Source organism: Nansenia antarctica (genome assembly GCF_963989245.1).
Source record: "Nansenia antarctica genome assembly, chromosome: 1".
Lineage (NCBI taxonomy): Eukaryota > Metazoa > Chordata > Actinopteri > Argentiniformes > Microstomatidae > Nansenia > Nansenia antarctica.
This window is the reverse complement of record NC_137674.1, coordinates 20475063-20492097: the sequence shown is the minus strand read 5'-3', so window position 1 is coordinate 20492097 and position 17035 is coordinate 20475063. Positions and strand designations below refer to the sequence as shown.

The 17035-nt window shown below is 44.9% G+C and overlaps 1 protein-coding gene across 1 annotated transcript in view; it reads right to left on the bottom strand.

Annotated features, from left to right (window-relative positions):
- The window catches only part of adgra1b (adhesion G protein-coupled receptor A1b), a gene marked incomplete at both ends in the record, with an annotated part of 166030 nt that overhangs the window by 26273 nt on the left and 122722 nt on the right, over nucleotides 1-17035 (bottom strand). Inside the window, 2 exons of the mRNA XM_080537705.1 lie at nucleotides 3826-3949; nucleotides 9737-9864. Of these exons, the coding sequence (XP_080393831.1) occupies nucleotides 3826-3949; nucleotides 9737-9864 (252 nt within the window). The remainder of the gene's footprint in view (nucleotides 1-3825; nucleotides 3950-9736; nucleotides 9865-17035) is intronic.

Here is a 17035-nt window from a genome sequence, read left to right as displayed (position 1 = left end):
TTGAATTTATATTCTCAATTGACTATCACATGTATCTAATTATAATCAAAGCTGCAAAGAAAATACAGGTGATGAACAAGAATAGAAATGAAAGAACCAAACTAAGATTGTTTTTGCCAATAGCTATGAAATACATCTCTCAAAAATGTCTGCAAATGCTGAATCACAAAAAACGAACGGAATGTACCGGTACACTGTTTTTACTGTCACTGTCGAAATACAGTATTATGTCTGAAAACTCCCAAATAATTCTGAAATAACACTGGCTACAATTGTGTGTGCATGGGTATGCCTGTCTACACAACACATGAAGCACAGAATGTGACAGTGCGTGTACCTCAAATGTACTTTTTGCAGTTGCTGCATACGTTCTGTACAGTGCCAGAAAATGCAAAAATGTTTACAATGTTGCATTTCAAAGGGTAAAAAGTGTGACGGCTTCTTGGCGCGGGAAAGCCAGAGCAGAGGTGTGTGAGTGAGTGAGTGAGTGAGTGTCAGTGTGAGTGTGTGTATGTTTCTGTGTGTCTCTGTGCATCCGGGCCTAAATGACCCGAACATCTCATGAAGGACATACATTTGTTGGGGGATTGGAGGATGTGTAAAAACATTTTTTCCCCCCTTTTACATGTTTTTCATAGAAAATAAGCCAAGGCCATGGAGTTTCAGATTGATAAAATGTATTATTGTACCATTTCTCTTTAAGTAAAAATGTAAAACGGGTCCGGTTGACCCGACCACACAAGGGTTAAAACTTCAAGTTGTGTGTTATGAAAAAAACGAGTCTACGAGTGGTTTAGCCCTAGACTGGCTTGCGTACCCCTTTACCTAGCTTCTACCCTGCTGCTACGCTGCTTCTATAACATCAGGATCAGACACAGGGTGAGACTTTCCAAATAAAGCTTTTTAATGGCTTCTGTGTGCTTTAGACTTGATTTTATTTTGAAAAAGTCAGACCGGAAAATGTATTATTAAAAAATATATTTTGCCACGAGAAACGATAATCGTATCGCAAGAGGCCACGATACGATAATCGCCATATCGATATTTTGTCCCACCCCTACTGTCGGTATTTAACTCAAAAGGGTTGAGCGCTAGAGAATCTATTGCCAAGGGGACAGACCCCCCATCATTTATGAGATGTAAGTCATTGGAAGACATGGTAGTATGGTTAGTTGTGTGCGTTGAGTATATTTAGCAAAAAGAAAAAAAGAGGTCATCAGGTACATGATTGACTACCTGGGTGCTGTACTCTATTGAGTAGGTACCAGTAGGCCTAATTCCAACCAGAAACAGAACATCTTCACTGACAGACTCAGTCATTTGTTGGTATGCATTTAATCCACTGTAGTCTACTTGAAGTCCAGTCCAGGTCTATGTTTAGTCCATTTGCATTTGATGGTCATTTTACTGTAATCCACATGTTCAGTCATCTGCACTGGTCCAGGTCCTTTAGATCTCTCACCACCAGCGCTTTTGCCTCTTCAGGTGCTCCATCAGTCTAATCCATACTTTACACTTCCTAGTCCATGTTGATTGTATCTTGTTTTGCTTTTTTCATGACGCATGCGTTTCTGGCGATGTCAGCATTTTTCCTGGTGAGGTGCTCGTTCAGGTAAACACCCGTTCCCCTCAGCTTTCTGGCCTGCTTCAGAAGTTCGATTTTGTGTTTCCTGTTTCCAAACCGAATTATGATTCTCAGCTCATCTTTGATATTTCCTCGGGGGAGAGTGTGGCAAGCTTTGGAGGTCCATGTCTTTACTTTCAAAGAGTTGGATGACCTGATTTTCCAGCGAGTTCAGTTCTCTTGGTGGGGAATCCTCATCCTGTTTGTTGCTAGCCGTGGCCGTGGCATAGGATCGGTGAGATGTTTTTAATCCACTGATGATCAAGTCATCTAAACGAAAGTACTGTTCCATGTCATCCATTCTTCGTTCGAGATCTTCAATCCTCTTATCTTGTAGTTTGATTAAGGTTTTCAGCTGACGCACCTCTTCCATTAGCTTAAGCAGAGTGGCTTGTTGCTTTACCACTGTGCTGATCTCTTGCGACATGAAGTTTAACGATTTGTTGAGCTCGTCTAAATCTTCATCGTGCGTTGCAGTTGGCACTTTTTTAGGAGGAATTTCGCTCTCAAGTTAAGCGAAGTAAATGAGACAAAACGCAAGCAGTCCTAACGAGCTACAGAGCGTGTGTCGGAGTATTGGTGTCTGTCAACATGAGAACCAAAGAGATGTAAATAGAAGTCAAGGAAACCATTATTAGGCTGAAAGATAATGAGAAAACAACTATCAGAAACATAGCCAAAACCTTAGGCTTGACAAAATCACCAATTAGGAACATCATTAAAAAGCAGACAAAGCACTGGTGACCTCAGCAATCAGAAACAGGGACACTTCTACAGTGGATGACCTAAGAATGCTCACCTTAATTAAGAAAACCCCCAAAACAACTAGGCCTATCTCATAGATCAGGAACACTCTTCTGACATCTAAATGTAGTACAGTCCAGATTCCTGGCAGAGCCTCACCAGAGAAGATACCCAGGGTCTGCTGGGGATCAGTGGGTCACGGGCGAAGGAGGAAGAAAGATTGTTGACCAAATACCAAATACTACTCACTGTAACATGTTAAATAGACCTACTACTCACTGTAACATGTTAAATAGACCTACTACTCACTGTAACATCTTAAATAGACCTACTCACTGTAACATCTTAAATAGACCTACTCACTGTAACTGTAGAGTTTCTCACATAGGCCTGGTATATCTATCTGGTATAACTGAACTATCTCTTGAGGATATCAACAGAGCCAAGCTGTTTCCTTCTTCCTGTTTCCCCCTGCTGTTCTGAAATTCCCCAATGGACCTATCGCTAAGCCACGCCCCAAAATATAAATTGTCCAATCATATCACAGCAAAAGTCACGACAGGCAGAAAACTCGGACAAACAACTCGCTAATATCTGATGGTGAAAAGCTTCTAGACAAAATATTCTTCTCATCTTGTCTATTACTTGCTGTGGTAAATCAGAAATATTTTTTTTATCGCTTAGCGATAGGTCCATTAGGACCATGGTGATGTCCCCCCCCCCCCCCCCCTGACACTAACCCACCACTGACACATCCAGCCCTGCTGTACAGTGTCAGAGCCCAGAGTTACTGCAGCCATGTAGAGCCACGCTGGGGTCCTGACCTGCAGCCTGCAGCACTGGGGTGACCCTCTTATCTAATCCACACCCGCCTGGTGTATATGAGCTTCAGAACCAACGCATGCCAGTACTGCTGGTGCCCCCCCCTCTCTCTGTCTCTTTCTCTCTCTCTCTCTCTCTCTCCATCTTCCTCTCTCTCTCTCTCTCCCATCTCTCTCTCTCTCTCTCGCTCTCTCTCTCTCTCTTTTTCTATCTCGCTCTCTCTCCCATCTCTTTCTCTCTTTTTCTCTCTCTGTCTCTCTCCCTCTCTTTCTCTCTCCCTCCCATCTCTCTCTCTCTCCCATCTCTCTTTCTCTCTCTCCCATCTCTCTCTCTCTCTCCCATCTCTCTCTCTCTCTCTCTCCCCCCCTCCCATCTCTTTCTCTCTCTCTCTCTCTCTCTCTCTCCCATCTCTCTCTCTTTCTCTCCTAGGGCTAGTGAACACACAGGAAGCAGGGAGCAGGAGAGTGCGTCCACGTGGTGTGCTGTAAGCCCAGAGAGTCTGGCTGTATTCAGAGCATCAAAGGAGGGGGACAGAGGACTTGGTGCTCCGCCGCCACACATCTCAATAGACATTCATAATCAATTTTCTGGAGTAGCTTTGTAAAGCGACCGAATGAAAAGGCGAGTGCACTTACGGCTTGACAGATGATGGGGTTTTTGATTCGATTGATGCCTCCGGCGAACACTGCGAAGGTCAGGGCGGTGTGGAAGCAGAAGTTGAGGAGCATATGCCATCCCTTCCGACTGATGCGGATTGTGCTGCCCAGAAAAAAAGACAAGAACATACGCTCAATAAACCAGTCAAATCACAATGTGTATTCTCAGTGTATCCGCTAGGAATATCAAAAAAGGTTAGAACTGTAGCTTTGGACAAATCGTTTTTGTAACATTCGAGACACCTATTGTGTCAATCCGACGAAGTGCGTTCACTTCACGTTGTGGAATAATCTATGACACTTAAGCCATTGTTCAGCTGTTACAGAACATACAATGTGGGTCTCTATGACAATCTATGACACTTGTCCAGCTGTTACAGAACATACAATGTGGGTCAGCGAGCCGTACGCAGATAAAACACACTTACTACTAAAGACAACCTTCATATACCACATCTATCCTGCGTGGGTATTATCCTCATCACGATGATCATTGTCAGTATGAAAAAAAAGTCAGTCGGTATTCAAATAAAAACCACTGAAGTGGTGTTAAGAAAAAAAAGGAGCAGTGCTACTGGAATCTCTGAGGGGGTCGTGTCTTGTGTGTGTGTGGAAGGGGGGGGGGGTCTGGTGTGTGTGTGTGTGTGTGTGTGTGTGTGGGGGGGGGGGGTCTGCACTGTGAGGAAGAAGCTGCTGTCTACGGCCTGAACTCCACCCAGGAGAGGCCTTAAATCAGATCATATCCTGGGCTTTGCTGTGGGCTTCCACTGGGTCAGGTCCAGTAAACCTGGCCCTACTCCATTACACCACGCCAGGGGGACCGGCGGGAAAACTCCCCTTCTCCTGCAGCTACACTAGGGACGCCGTTGAATCCAGTTGAGTGTGCGAATGTGTATGTGTGTGTGTGAGAGGGAGTGTGTGAATGCTTACACAGACTCAAGGTCCTCTCTCACATACCGAATCCGGTTTGGCTGATGACACGCTTTATTCTTGAATAAGTTCTGAAGCATTACACACAATTCACAGACAAAGACACACACACACACACACACACACACACACACACACCAGGGTTTCCGTTAGAAAAATTTGCCGCCGGACATCGTGTCCGGGAAGATTTCGATTTACCGGACAAACGTGAATTATTCCGGTCATCATATTAAAAATATAATAAAAAAAAAAAAAATAAAAATCATATTTTTTTTGCTCCAAATCTAATATAGCTGTTTGTCGCGGTGATTACTGTTGTGTAGCGGCCTATATATGCCATTTAATGTCTATTTCTCATCCGATACGATTAGATGCGAGCTATATAATAATATAACATGATTCGCATGCGCGCTATGCCATTATGTCCAGCGCTGAACGGGCGCCTCACTGGGAACTGAACAGACAGCATCGATCAATGAACGGACTCCACATTACGTTAACTGAAGTTTGTTAAATTGTTTGGGATTAATGTGAGTTTTCAATTTTCTCTTTCCAGTTTTACCCTTTTTAAAAAAAAATATCAATAAAACAACGTCATTTCTATAACCAGGGGGGTGTTCCATCGACGTCGCTGGAGGAAAGTCTGGGCTTGTTTTGACAAGTCTCGCGAGATCTATCAAGATATGCCTGGATCTTTTTAAGAGTCTCGCGAGACTTGGCGAAGTGGGCCTAGGTTTTCCTTTGGCGACGTTGATGGAACACCCCCCAGGTCTCGCTGGTTGGGAAGGCATTTTCGTTTAGCTGCCTGTCAAATCATACTTAGGGGATAGCCCTGTAAGCTCATACGGGTCTGTATGTCGTCCTGAAGACCGGCTGTTAGATCATATAGCTGAAGTTTGTCTCCATCTTACAACACTACTTTACATTGTTAGCAGGCTCATAAAACAAGCCGTGTTAGTTGACTAGCGATGTGTCATTGATTTTCGACAACGCGGAAATGTATTCACATTTTTCGAAAGAAAAGTCAAAGCATTAGAACGTAGAACGGAACATCGCACGCGCGCGGAAAGCCACCGGCCCCGATTTGGCCAGAACTTTTTTTTCCGTCAGGAGATTTTCTTTTTGTTGCTTGAATCCCTGGGCTCCCCCGCACACCGTGATTTAATTCGCACACTGTCTTAGTGTAAATGTTGTCCGTTTCGTTTGTTATCCTTGTTATTGTGCGATAAAGATAAGGCTTTCCGCTTCGGGCCACCATTTTCAGCTGGGCACCGGACACACACACACTCGTGCACGCGCGGCACTGCCCGAGAGAGAAGGACCCGCCCCCTTTGGTTAGCCTATAGGCTGGCTGGAGGGGGCGGGTCCTTCTCTCTCGGGCAGTGGGTGTGTGTGTGTTTGGTGCTCAGCTGAGAATGGTGGTGATTATTTTCACCGGACATTTTGTCCGACGAGTTTTCAGTTTGTCGGACTTCAACAAATGTTACCGGACAAAGACCGGTAATTACCGGTTAACGGAAACCCTGACACACACACACACACACACACACCACACACACACACACACACACACACACACACACACACACACACACACACACACTCCCTACGGTTACAAGACAACTCACTTGATGACAGCCTGCTCAGTGATACAGAGTGATTAGTGTCTATATTTTTTTTTTTAAACATTCTTCTATCACGACGACTGCCAATGGCCCCTGGCCTGAGCTAGATGACTCTTCCTGCTACGACTGGGGAATTGATGATTCACTTGCTTAGTCAAATGTATCAATTCGTAAGTCGCTTTGGAATAAGGCGTCTGCTAAATGCCAAAAATGGAAATGGCAATTATTCTACACATATAGAGCATGCCTACAGTTAGGTTAGTCTGCGGGGCAGGGGGAGATTTACATTACATTACATTTTTGGGCATTTAGCAGACGCCTTTATCCAAAACCGACTTACAACAAATACATTTGTCTAAGTAAGTGAAGGTCTATCTGTTGGGTGGTAGACGGTGTTGTTTCTTGTAGTAAGTAAGTAAGTAAGTAAGTGAGGTTTATTTATATAGCACAACATTTACAACGACAACAGCCGCCCAAAGTGCTTAACAGATAAAAGAGAAAGAGAAAAACAAGATAAAAGAGATAAAATACAGATTAAAGAAAACAGATAAAATAGATAAAATACACTAAAAGCAAGGTGCAGTACAAATAAAAGTGTGCAGTGTCGGGAAGGCAGGCTCACCTCAGGTCGAAGGCCAGGGAGAAGAGATTTTTAGTTTTTTAAAAGTCCCAATGCTCTGGGCGGATCTGATGTGGAGGGGGAGATTATTCCAGAGCCTAGGGGCTGCTTTGGAGAAGGCTCTGTCCCCTCTTGTTTTTAGTTTGGTCCTAGGGACCTCCAGAAGCAGTTGGTCAGCTGACCTAAGGGCTCTGGATGGAGTGTGGTGGCGCAATAGGTCAGCCAAGTACGGGGGTGCCTGCCCGTTCAGTCTTGCTGCAGAGGTGAGGGGAGGCAGGTTCCCCGTGAGTGCGGGGGGGCTGCAGACTGCAGTAGTCTGGTTGGAATATCTGGAGCCACAGATGCCCCCCCTTGCTCTCAGACTGCACACCCGTCTCTAGCCTTCCCTACAGGGGCCACACACTGACGCAAGCCGTAAAAAAACACTCCTCTATACTCTTCTACATCTGGCTGTTCGCTGCGTTTTCAATCCAGATCAAAGCTTTCTATCACGAGGATCATTTTCAAAACGTTTCGGGTCCTTTATTCTCAACATCGTTTCGTTGATTTCGAGTCACCGGTTCAGATGTTCCTGACCGGGGGTGACGAGACGTTCACGGAGACGACGCACGGCGTGTACGAGGGCCAGAGTGACGGCAGGCGTCCTGTTAGCTAGTTAGCCCTCAGGTGGCCTTGGGGTGACGGGAATCCGACACACTCTCGTTAGCTCCGTACGGACACGAGAAATGTGTCAATGAGATGGCCTGGACCCGACGGGAATCTGAATGAGCCGTCCGAGCACTCTGCGTGTTGTGGCATCCCTCTCTTGACTGAGACCGAGGGTGAGACTCAGCACCGTGGACAGCGCCCATTCTGGCCTCTGGGCGAGAAGCTGCAGGTGAAACACAGCACCATGGACAGCGCCCATTCCAGCCCCTGGGGAGATGCAGGGAAACCCCACAGATATGCACAGCTGCCCTGCATTCCCCAATTAAAGAGCTGCAGGGAGAAAACCAACTCACAAGAGATAAAGAGGGCAGACAAAGGGGGTGGCAGGAAGAGAAGCACGCACGTTGGGGTGAGAGCCGGACTACGGCACTGTATCTATGGTTTACTGTAATTAACTGTTATGTTCTGCTGCCAGACCGAGGTCCTGTGACTGCATTGGAGAGGCCCCGACAGCCGGAGGCTAGAGGGACGGGACACCAAACGACTACCCGTACTAGCCACCTCTGGCCCACCTCCTACCCACAGCTACCCCAGAGACACCAGTCGGGCGCAGCCTATTGGAGAGGCCCCGACAGCCGGAGAGGACGCCTGCAGAGCCCCCCGGCTATCCTTCTACCACCCCCCTTCTGAGTTTGAGTATTGGAGAAGCCTTAAGCTGGCCTTATTGCCCTGGTTCTTGGCTAACTGTTCCTCCTGTTTTGTGTCGTCTCTGGCTTGTGTGTGCACTTTTCCCCGGTCTCAGTGAGAGGGTTACCACAGCGTGCAGAGTCTGGCACGGTCGAGGTTTTAAAAAATCTGTTAAAGACTGTGTTGTATAGACAGGTTTTTGGATAGCCCCCTAGGGCCTGTCTTTCTGTCTCCTGCTGTTGCTGTTACACCTGTTGTCTGTTACTTGTTTTTATTTTCACTTGTTTTGCCTGTTTTAACCTGCTGTGGCTTTTCGATCTTGTATTATGTTTTATTTGTGTTTTCTCCTTGTATGTAAAGCACCTTGTGACCCTTGGCCTGGGAAAGGTGCTGTATAAATAAATGTTACTTACTTACACACGCTGTCGATCTCTGAGCCCAACAGACTGCAGCTCTCTCTACGCTTGCCTTCTCTACCACAGCACAGCAAAACAATATAGTGATGTGTCAAGTTAGGCAATAATAAAAATACTTATTTACTAGTTGACGAGCTAAGTAAAACATTTTTGAATATATCTAGATTTTTTTTAGAAAGAGGGGAATTCAAGCACTTTCAATGACCCATGTCTATTTTCAAAAACCTTTTTAAGACCTTGATTTCTTTTTCTCAAATTCACAAACTTTCAAGGATTTCAAGGACCCGTGGGAGCCCTGGACAGAGCCCAGGAGTATGATGGGTGGAGATGAAAAGGGAAACAGAGTTGTGATATACTGGTGGAGGTGGTGTAATGGTGTGGGGAATGTTTTCTTGGCACACTTTGGGCCTGTTAATACCAATCAATCATCTCTTGAATGCCACAGCCTATTTGAGTGTTGTTGCTGACGATGTGCATCCCTTCATGGCCACAATGTACCCATCTTCTAAATGGCTACTTCCAGCATGATAATGCACCATGTCACAAAGCAAAATTCGTCTCAGTGGCCTTCCCAGGCACGGGATCTGAATCCAAATACAACACCTTTGGGATGTGGTAGAACGGGAGGTTCACAGCTTGAAAGTGCACCAGATAAATCTGCAAGAGTGATGCAATCATGTCATCATGGACCAGAATCTTAAAGGAATGTTTTCAACTTGTCAATGAATCAATGCCACAAAGAATTGAGGCTGCTAAAAAAAAAGTGTTCAGTGAGCGTATGCATGAGCCAGTTAGTGTGTGTCAATGTTTTCTTAGGTTTTTGGTTCAAATCTGTCTTGATTACATTTTTATAAAAAAATGGAATGCTCCAACACACAGACAGTCACACTCACTCGCACTCTCCCTCTCCCTCTCCCTCTCACACACACACAGACAGATATTGAGGCGCAGTGTCGAGTTGTTACCTGTGGTGCACGATGTAGGTGATGATGGAGGCGAAGAGGCAGAGCAGCATGACGGCGGTGCAGGCATACACAACCGGGTGCAGGAACTCCCCAGGGTACGGAGGGAAAGACAGCACCTTCTTCAGATCCTGAGAGAGAAGGGGGGAGGGGGGGGGGTCAGACACAACCTGAGGACTGAGAGATGGGACCATGTCTGTACATCCCTCATTCCATTCCATGCATTACAACCAGACTTGTCTTCCAGTGACGGCCTCTAGAAACCTCCACCTGCAGACCCGGAGGCCTGGCTTAGAACCGTGGCTTACGCTCAACTCAAGTTGAGGGGGGATGAGGGGGGTGGCATCCCCGCTGAAATAAAAACAGTCAAAATCATCCCCCTTTTAAAACTGCCATCCCCCGTTTCCATCCCTTATGTCATTTTATCAATGAACGTGGTATTACTGCTATTTCAACATTTAGTTTTGCGCATATTGAGTAAAATACTGTGGGCGAGGGGGCACGCACACATGCAATGACATTTTTACCAAGTCACTGACAATGAAGTCACTGACGCTGAGGGGATGCTAAAATTGTCCCCATATGATCAAATCCACCACCTCCCCTGATTTTCTTTTACAACTTTTCTGCTAACGCTCCGAAAAGGGCTTGAAATGTGCGTACGCTGTCTACGCATTGGGATTTATGAAGAAAAAAAATGTTTTTGGAGAGTGGAGCAAATCACAGGCGATATCGTTCTTATTTCTCTCGATTCCACAGTGACGTTGGTGAATGGCGTAATGGTAATAATAATAATAATAATAATAATAATAATAATAATGCATTTTATTTGTATTGCACTTTTCATTCAAAAGAATCTCAGACTGCTACAGAGAGAAAACCAACATCCGTAAAAACATAATAAGTTAAAACCAAAATAACCTAAAAACATAATAAGTTAAAACCAAAACAACCTAAAAACATAATAAGTTAAAACCAAAACAACCTAAAAACATAAAAAGTTAAAACCAAAACAACCTAAAAACATAATAAGTTAAAACCAAAACAACCTAAAAACATAATAAGTTAAAACCAAAACAACCTAAAAACACAATAAGTTAAAAACATAGTAAAAAACACAAACTAAATCACAAGAATGAACACAGATAACGATATCTGCTTAGTGTGTCTAACATAGCCTGGGTCAGCACGCTGGCTGCTCTGTGTCACCCTCCTTTCTCTGTTACCACGCCGGCAACTGACGCTTCCCCGACGACTGTTGCCATGTGGTCATCAAAGGAGAGGGAGGTCTGGTGACCCAGTGCCTCCACCAGTGGCACTTACGCTCTGATTATGCAGAGCGATGCGCTTTTTGGCATTGACGTTGAGGTTGAGGTTGGAGCGCTATGTCTTCACTTCTGACGTGGTCTGACATGCTGCCTCTCAACAAACGTCATTTTATCTGTTTTCTTGTTGTAATGTAATTCAGTATGTAAATACAATATTTGTATTTTGGGTAGGCAGTATTTGTATAACTAATGAGATTGTATTAAATTGAACAGGAAGCATCTTTATGATTTATGGAGAAGGGGTGGGGTTGAATCAGTTGTACTGATATCCTTTTCGAATGTGTATATTTTGTTTGTTTGTTTGTGTTTGTTTTCCGTTATATTAATTATTGTTGCTTTATCTTCTTTGCATATATTTGAAATAAACATATCAATGAATAAATCAATAAATCAATCAATCAATCAATCAATCAGTCTGTAATGTCAGCTCTAAAGCGGGGTACACACATAAGGATTTTCTGGCCGATTTTGGCAGATTTTCGGATGGCTGAAAACGACAGAAAACGCCCGATTATCAGATGGCTCTTAACATTTTCCTATAACAAAATCCTGTGGTGTGAGGTGTGTTAAGAGTCAATCTCTCCCGACAACCTGCTCGGAAAATGGGCGTGGCCCGGCAATCGTAAATGTCAAATGTGTTCAATACTTACGACCAGATTTTTGGGTGGAATTAGCGGTTTTAGACTGTGGTTAGGGTGAAAAATGTCATTCCCATCTGGCAACCCTGCTCGCGAGTCCAACTATAACGTGGATGGAATGTAGCCAATCAAGAAGCGAGCTGACTTCTTCTTTTCGTTATTCGGCACTTTATTTGCCCTGTCGCACATGGTTGTCTCGTACAGGTCAGTCAGGGTACTACCTTAGAAAATAATAATAATAATAACTTTATTTGTATAGCGCTTTTCCTGCAAACGTTGCGGCTCAAAGTGCTTTAATCATTATATAATCTTAATTTAATTATTTAGTAATTTAAAGGCAATATTAAAAGGATGGGTTCACGCGAGATTTCTGGCTTGGGGAACGAGACTCTAGAGAGTCTGGAGTCTGTCGTAACGAAAATCTTTATGTCTGTGGGGTGCTGAAATGGGAAAATCGGCGCACACCACACACAATACGATCAAGGCTGTTCAATCCAAGATTTTTATCTTCATGTGTGGGGTCTGTCTCAGATAAGATTTCGGTTAAGATTTTGAAAATCCTTATGTGTGTACCCCGCTTAAGGCTAACAAAAAACACTTTTTTCTGGCCTCAACCTCCCCCACAAGTGTCTCAATTTCGCAGTCTGAGAAATGTATTTTCTTACCTTTGCACTCTGACATTAGGGATTATCAAGGACATTTCTAGGCATATCAATATTAATTAAGGGCGTTTCTTTAACCGTTTATGGGCAATTGTGGGAGTGAACTAGGTGGTGTCTAGTGAACTAGGTGGTGTCTAGTGAACTAGGTGGTATAGTGAACTAGGTGGTGTCTAGTGAACTAGGTGGTCTAGTGAACTAGGTGGTGTCTAGTGAACTAGGTGGTCTAGTGAACTAGGTGGTGTTTAGTGAACTAGGTGGTCTAGTGAACTAGGTGGTGTTTTAGGCTCGTGCAGGTGAGGTCAATTCCAAGTTGGGGAATTTGGGGATTTATCAAATTAAATTGCGCACTGGCAGATGTACATAAGGTTTTATGAATCAGAGTATTTGTTGGCGTATGTATATTTCCTCATTTGTACGTACGCAAACAATTAGTGTGGATTCTTCGCAGAGTTTTATAAATGAGGCCCCAGGTACCGACCATGGAAAAGGGCTGCCGCAGAAACAACACTTACACATCTTCTTCTCATGAACCGAGTCACATGACACCAACACTGTTCTGCTTTGGTATGCTTGGTATGCTTGTACCAGTCTCTGCAAAGATTGCCAAGGACACGTTCATACTTCTAAAAATACACAGCTACATGCAAATGAATATGTACCATATGCAAATAGGGCTAGGTCAGTCATTGTTAGTCTAATACATCTCAAGGTTAGTGTGCTTTGAGACAGTGTCGTAACATAGATGTGGACCAAATTTGAGGGCGGCTCTGTCTCAGGAGGTAGAGCCGCCGTCTAATGATCGCAAGGTCGGCAGATCGGCGGTTCGAGGCCTGGCTGGCCACATGTCGAAGTGTCCTTGGGCAAGACACTGAACCCCAAATTGCTCCCAGTGAGCCGGCCGGCGCCTTGCATGGTAGCTTGCCGCCATTGGTGTGTGAATGTGTGTGTGAATGGGTGAATGAGAGGCCGTTGTAAAGCGCTTTGGATAAAGGCGCTATATAAGTGCAGTCCATTTACCATTTAGGTTGATCAGACAAAACATCCCTGCCATTCACTCCTAAATACAATAGGGAGTCACTTTTGATGTCCTACAGAAATAACATCAGAATAGGCTTCTCCATCAAATACATTTTCCAAGGTTTGTGTTCCTTATCCTGACATAGATTTACACATTTTTGATGACATGTTTAAATGATTACAATAATCTAGTTATATAACCATGAATCTCTAAATCTACAAATGAACTGGCAGAACATCGCATGCACAATATAAAGGACCTGTCTCCATCGGGTGTGCTTTGAGGCAGCGCCATAACAGAGATGTGTACCAAATATGAGGTTAACCCTCGCGTCCATAATTGCTGCTTGCGGCTATATTTTTATTTGTTTTTGTAATGCAAATGTATTTGGTTTAGTTGTGAACAAACATGATTTCCACTTCAAATAAGCCATATTCATTTATCTCTGATATTCAAGTGATAAAAATAGTGTACGTTGATTACTTATTGCAAATTGAACCAACTATCAACGCAGATAAAATAAATAACTAGGACATTGATTTGCCTCGAGGCATAATGTAAAAACACACAGACAAAGAGGCATGAACACACACAGACAAAGAGGGTTTCAGAGCAGAAACACAGAGGAGAGCAGAAACACTCAGTCAGTCCCGTTTGGACTGCTCGTTACTAACAATCATCTTCAAAAATGTATGTCAAGCAAATGATAGAGTCAGAAAACATTCCCCAAATTAGATCTACAGTAGCTCCTAGGGACCGAGGGTCATATGAGTATTATTCCCTAACCCTAGCCCTAACCCTAACCTTAACCCTAGCCCTAACCCTAGCCCTAATCCTAGCCCTAACCCTGACCCTAACCCTAGCCCTAGCCCTAACCCTAACCCTGACCCTAACCCTAGCCCTAACCCTGACCCTAGCCCTAACCCTAACCCTAGCCCTAACCCTAGCCCTAACCCTAACCCTAACCCTAACCCTAGCCCTAACCATAACCCTAGCCCTAAACCCTAGCCCTAACCCTAGCCCTAGCCCTAACCCTAACCCTAACCCTAACCCTAACCCTAGCTCATCATGACACACAGCCAGCAGACGGTCATTAAGAGGATTTCATGATCATGCTGCATCTCCACACATCTGGAACACTTTACAGGACTAGTAGAGAGGAGTCATCTCTCATGACGCACCCACCCTCCCTCCCTCCCACCCTCCCTCCCTCCCTCCCTCCCTCCTTCCCTCCCACCCTCCTTCCCTCCCGCCCTCCCTCCGTCCCTCCCTCCCACCCTCCCACCGTCCCTCCCTCTCACCCTCTCACCCTCCCTCCGGGTTCCCCTCAAAGAATCCACGTTGTGGCACTGTGACAGGCTGTGAACTTGGCCACATCATTCTGTAAACATTTCAAGGCAAATTAAACTATATATATTAAACCATATCAACTATAATATTAAACTATATATCAGGTAATGATAGAGTAACTACCTTTGATTGCCAGTATCATCGTTGTGCAAAACTAGTATCAAGACAATCGGATTTGTTTTCACGTTCACTATGAACGCTGGCTCCATTGATCTGTCCTTCCTGTAACCATGGTGTCGTTAACAGACAGTGGACAGGACCAGGGAGGTATGGGTGGGAGATATGTGTCTGGGGTTGGGATGTCTCCCGAGGATGACTCCATACCTCCCTGTGTCCTGATGTGGCGTATACGTTCATGGCTGTGTTCACAGCTCGTGAGCTTATAATGATACGGTTCTATCTCCGTTTAGGGCAGTTCAGAGATATTGAGCATCTAAGTTTTTACATTCCATTATGTTTTGTGAGATGGAACCTTTGTATTTTATTAATTACTAACTCAAAAATTCCAAAAATTTAAAAATAACACCACACAGGCATTAATAAACACCTAATGGATCAGATTATGTAAAAACCTCCATTTTATAATTCTAACGTCACAAGCTGTCCACTCCCATCACTACGCCCAGCAGGACAGAAAGCCCCTTAACAGGTTCAACCATAGGTATGGTGCAGGGGTCTAGGGGGGCTTGTGGGAAGTGAGTCATGCCCCTGCTGCACTGCTAGGGGGGCTGGAGGACTTGTATGACAGTGTGACAGAGAGAGAGAGGGACAGCCACTCAGACCAGCAACCCCCCCCCCCCCACTGAGTTTAATGGAGCTTGAACTGAATGATGCTGGGAAGGAGAAGAAGAGAGGGCGAGTGACAGGGGTGGAGGGAGGGGGTGGAGAGAGAGAGAGACATGGAGAGAAAGCCATAAAGGGAGAGAGAGAGAGAGAGAGAGAGAGAGAGGGACAAAAGAGAGCGTGTTAGGAGGTTGTCAGAAGCGGAGAGGAGAGACAGATAGCGGGAAGGAAACAGGGAGGGAGGGGGAGGGAGGTGGGGGGGCTACACGTAAACTAGGATTCTCAGCAACGTAAATTGACAAAAGCAGAATGGTCAGGCGTGGTGAGGACAGCGGAGGGCACACTCTCAGAGACAAAGACCACCCTCAAGACCACCAGGACCAAGCTCCGGACCTGGGGTGATAGGGCCTTTTCAGCCGCAGCCCCGTCCCTCTGGAACGCCCTCCCCAACCACATCAGACAGGCCAACACCCTCCCAACATTTAAACAGGCCCTCAAAACCCACCTCTTCAAGCTCGCCTTCACCAGTTAACCCTCTCCCCCTCCCCTTCCCATGTGTCCCCAGCACTACCTCAATTAGGCCCCTATACTTTCTTCTATTTACCTTTTGTTTCTTTTTATTATTACTACTCAATCTTTTCAGTTTGTAAAGCGTCTTTGAGTGTCTAGAAAAGCGCTATATAAGTCTAATGTATTATTATTATGATTATTATGATTATTATGATTATTATTAAAGGCTCTCACGGAACACATCATCATCGCTAAGACTGGAATGAAGGTGCCCCTCCCCACAGTGGCAGCACAGTGCGCCAATTAGATAGCAGATGTCTACAGAGGGTGATGTAACCCCTCCCTCCCCTCCCCTCCCTTCCCCCACCCCTCCCCTACTGTTGCCTCGTGTCCCCTCCCCCCCACCCCCCCCCCCTCTTTTGGAATAATTGTTTTCTATTGTAAAGTGCTTTGAGTTGCATTTTATGTACGAAAGGCGCTATATAAAGTTTTACTTACTTACTTTAAATCTGCCCCCCCCACCACCCAGTTTAACAACTGCCTGGCCTTTCTTCTGTACTGCTGTTTGGTCTCTAGCCCCAGAGGTGAGCAGGGGCATGTTGACTCAATATCAACACACTTTTCCAGGCTAAGGACTGACATCATTATGATAATAATAATAATAACAACTCATTGTATTTATATAGCGCTTTTCCGGGGCTCAAAGACGCTGACAATATGGGAAAAACAGAAAACACAGAAACAACAAGCAACAGATAACATGAGCACGTAAAACACAGAGTTAACAAACAGGCACAGGGAACAATTAACACAGCAATGTCCAGGGGGGGAGAGGGGTGGCAGGGTTAGGGGAGATCGTTATGGGTAGGGGAGGTTGTATGCATGGGAGAACAGGTAGGTTTTGAGATGGGATTTAAAAGGGGAGAGTGAGGGTGAGTCTCTGAGTGGTTGGGTAGTAGTTCACTGGCAATGATGCTAACATACCATAACAGTCACAGCTAATAACGGACCAG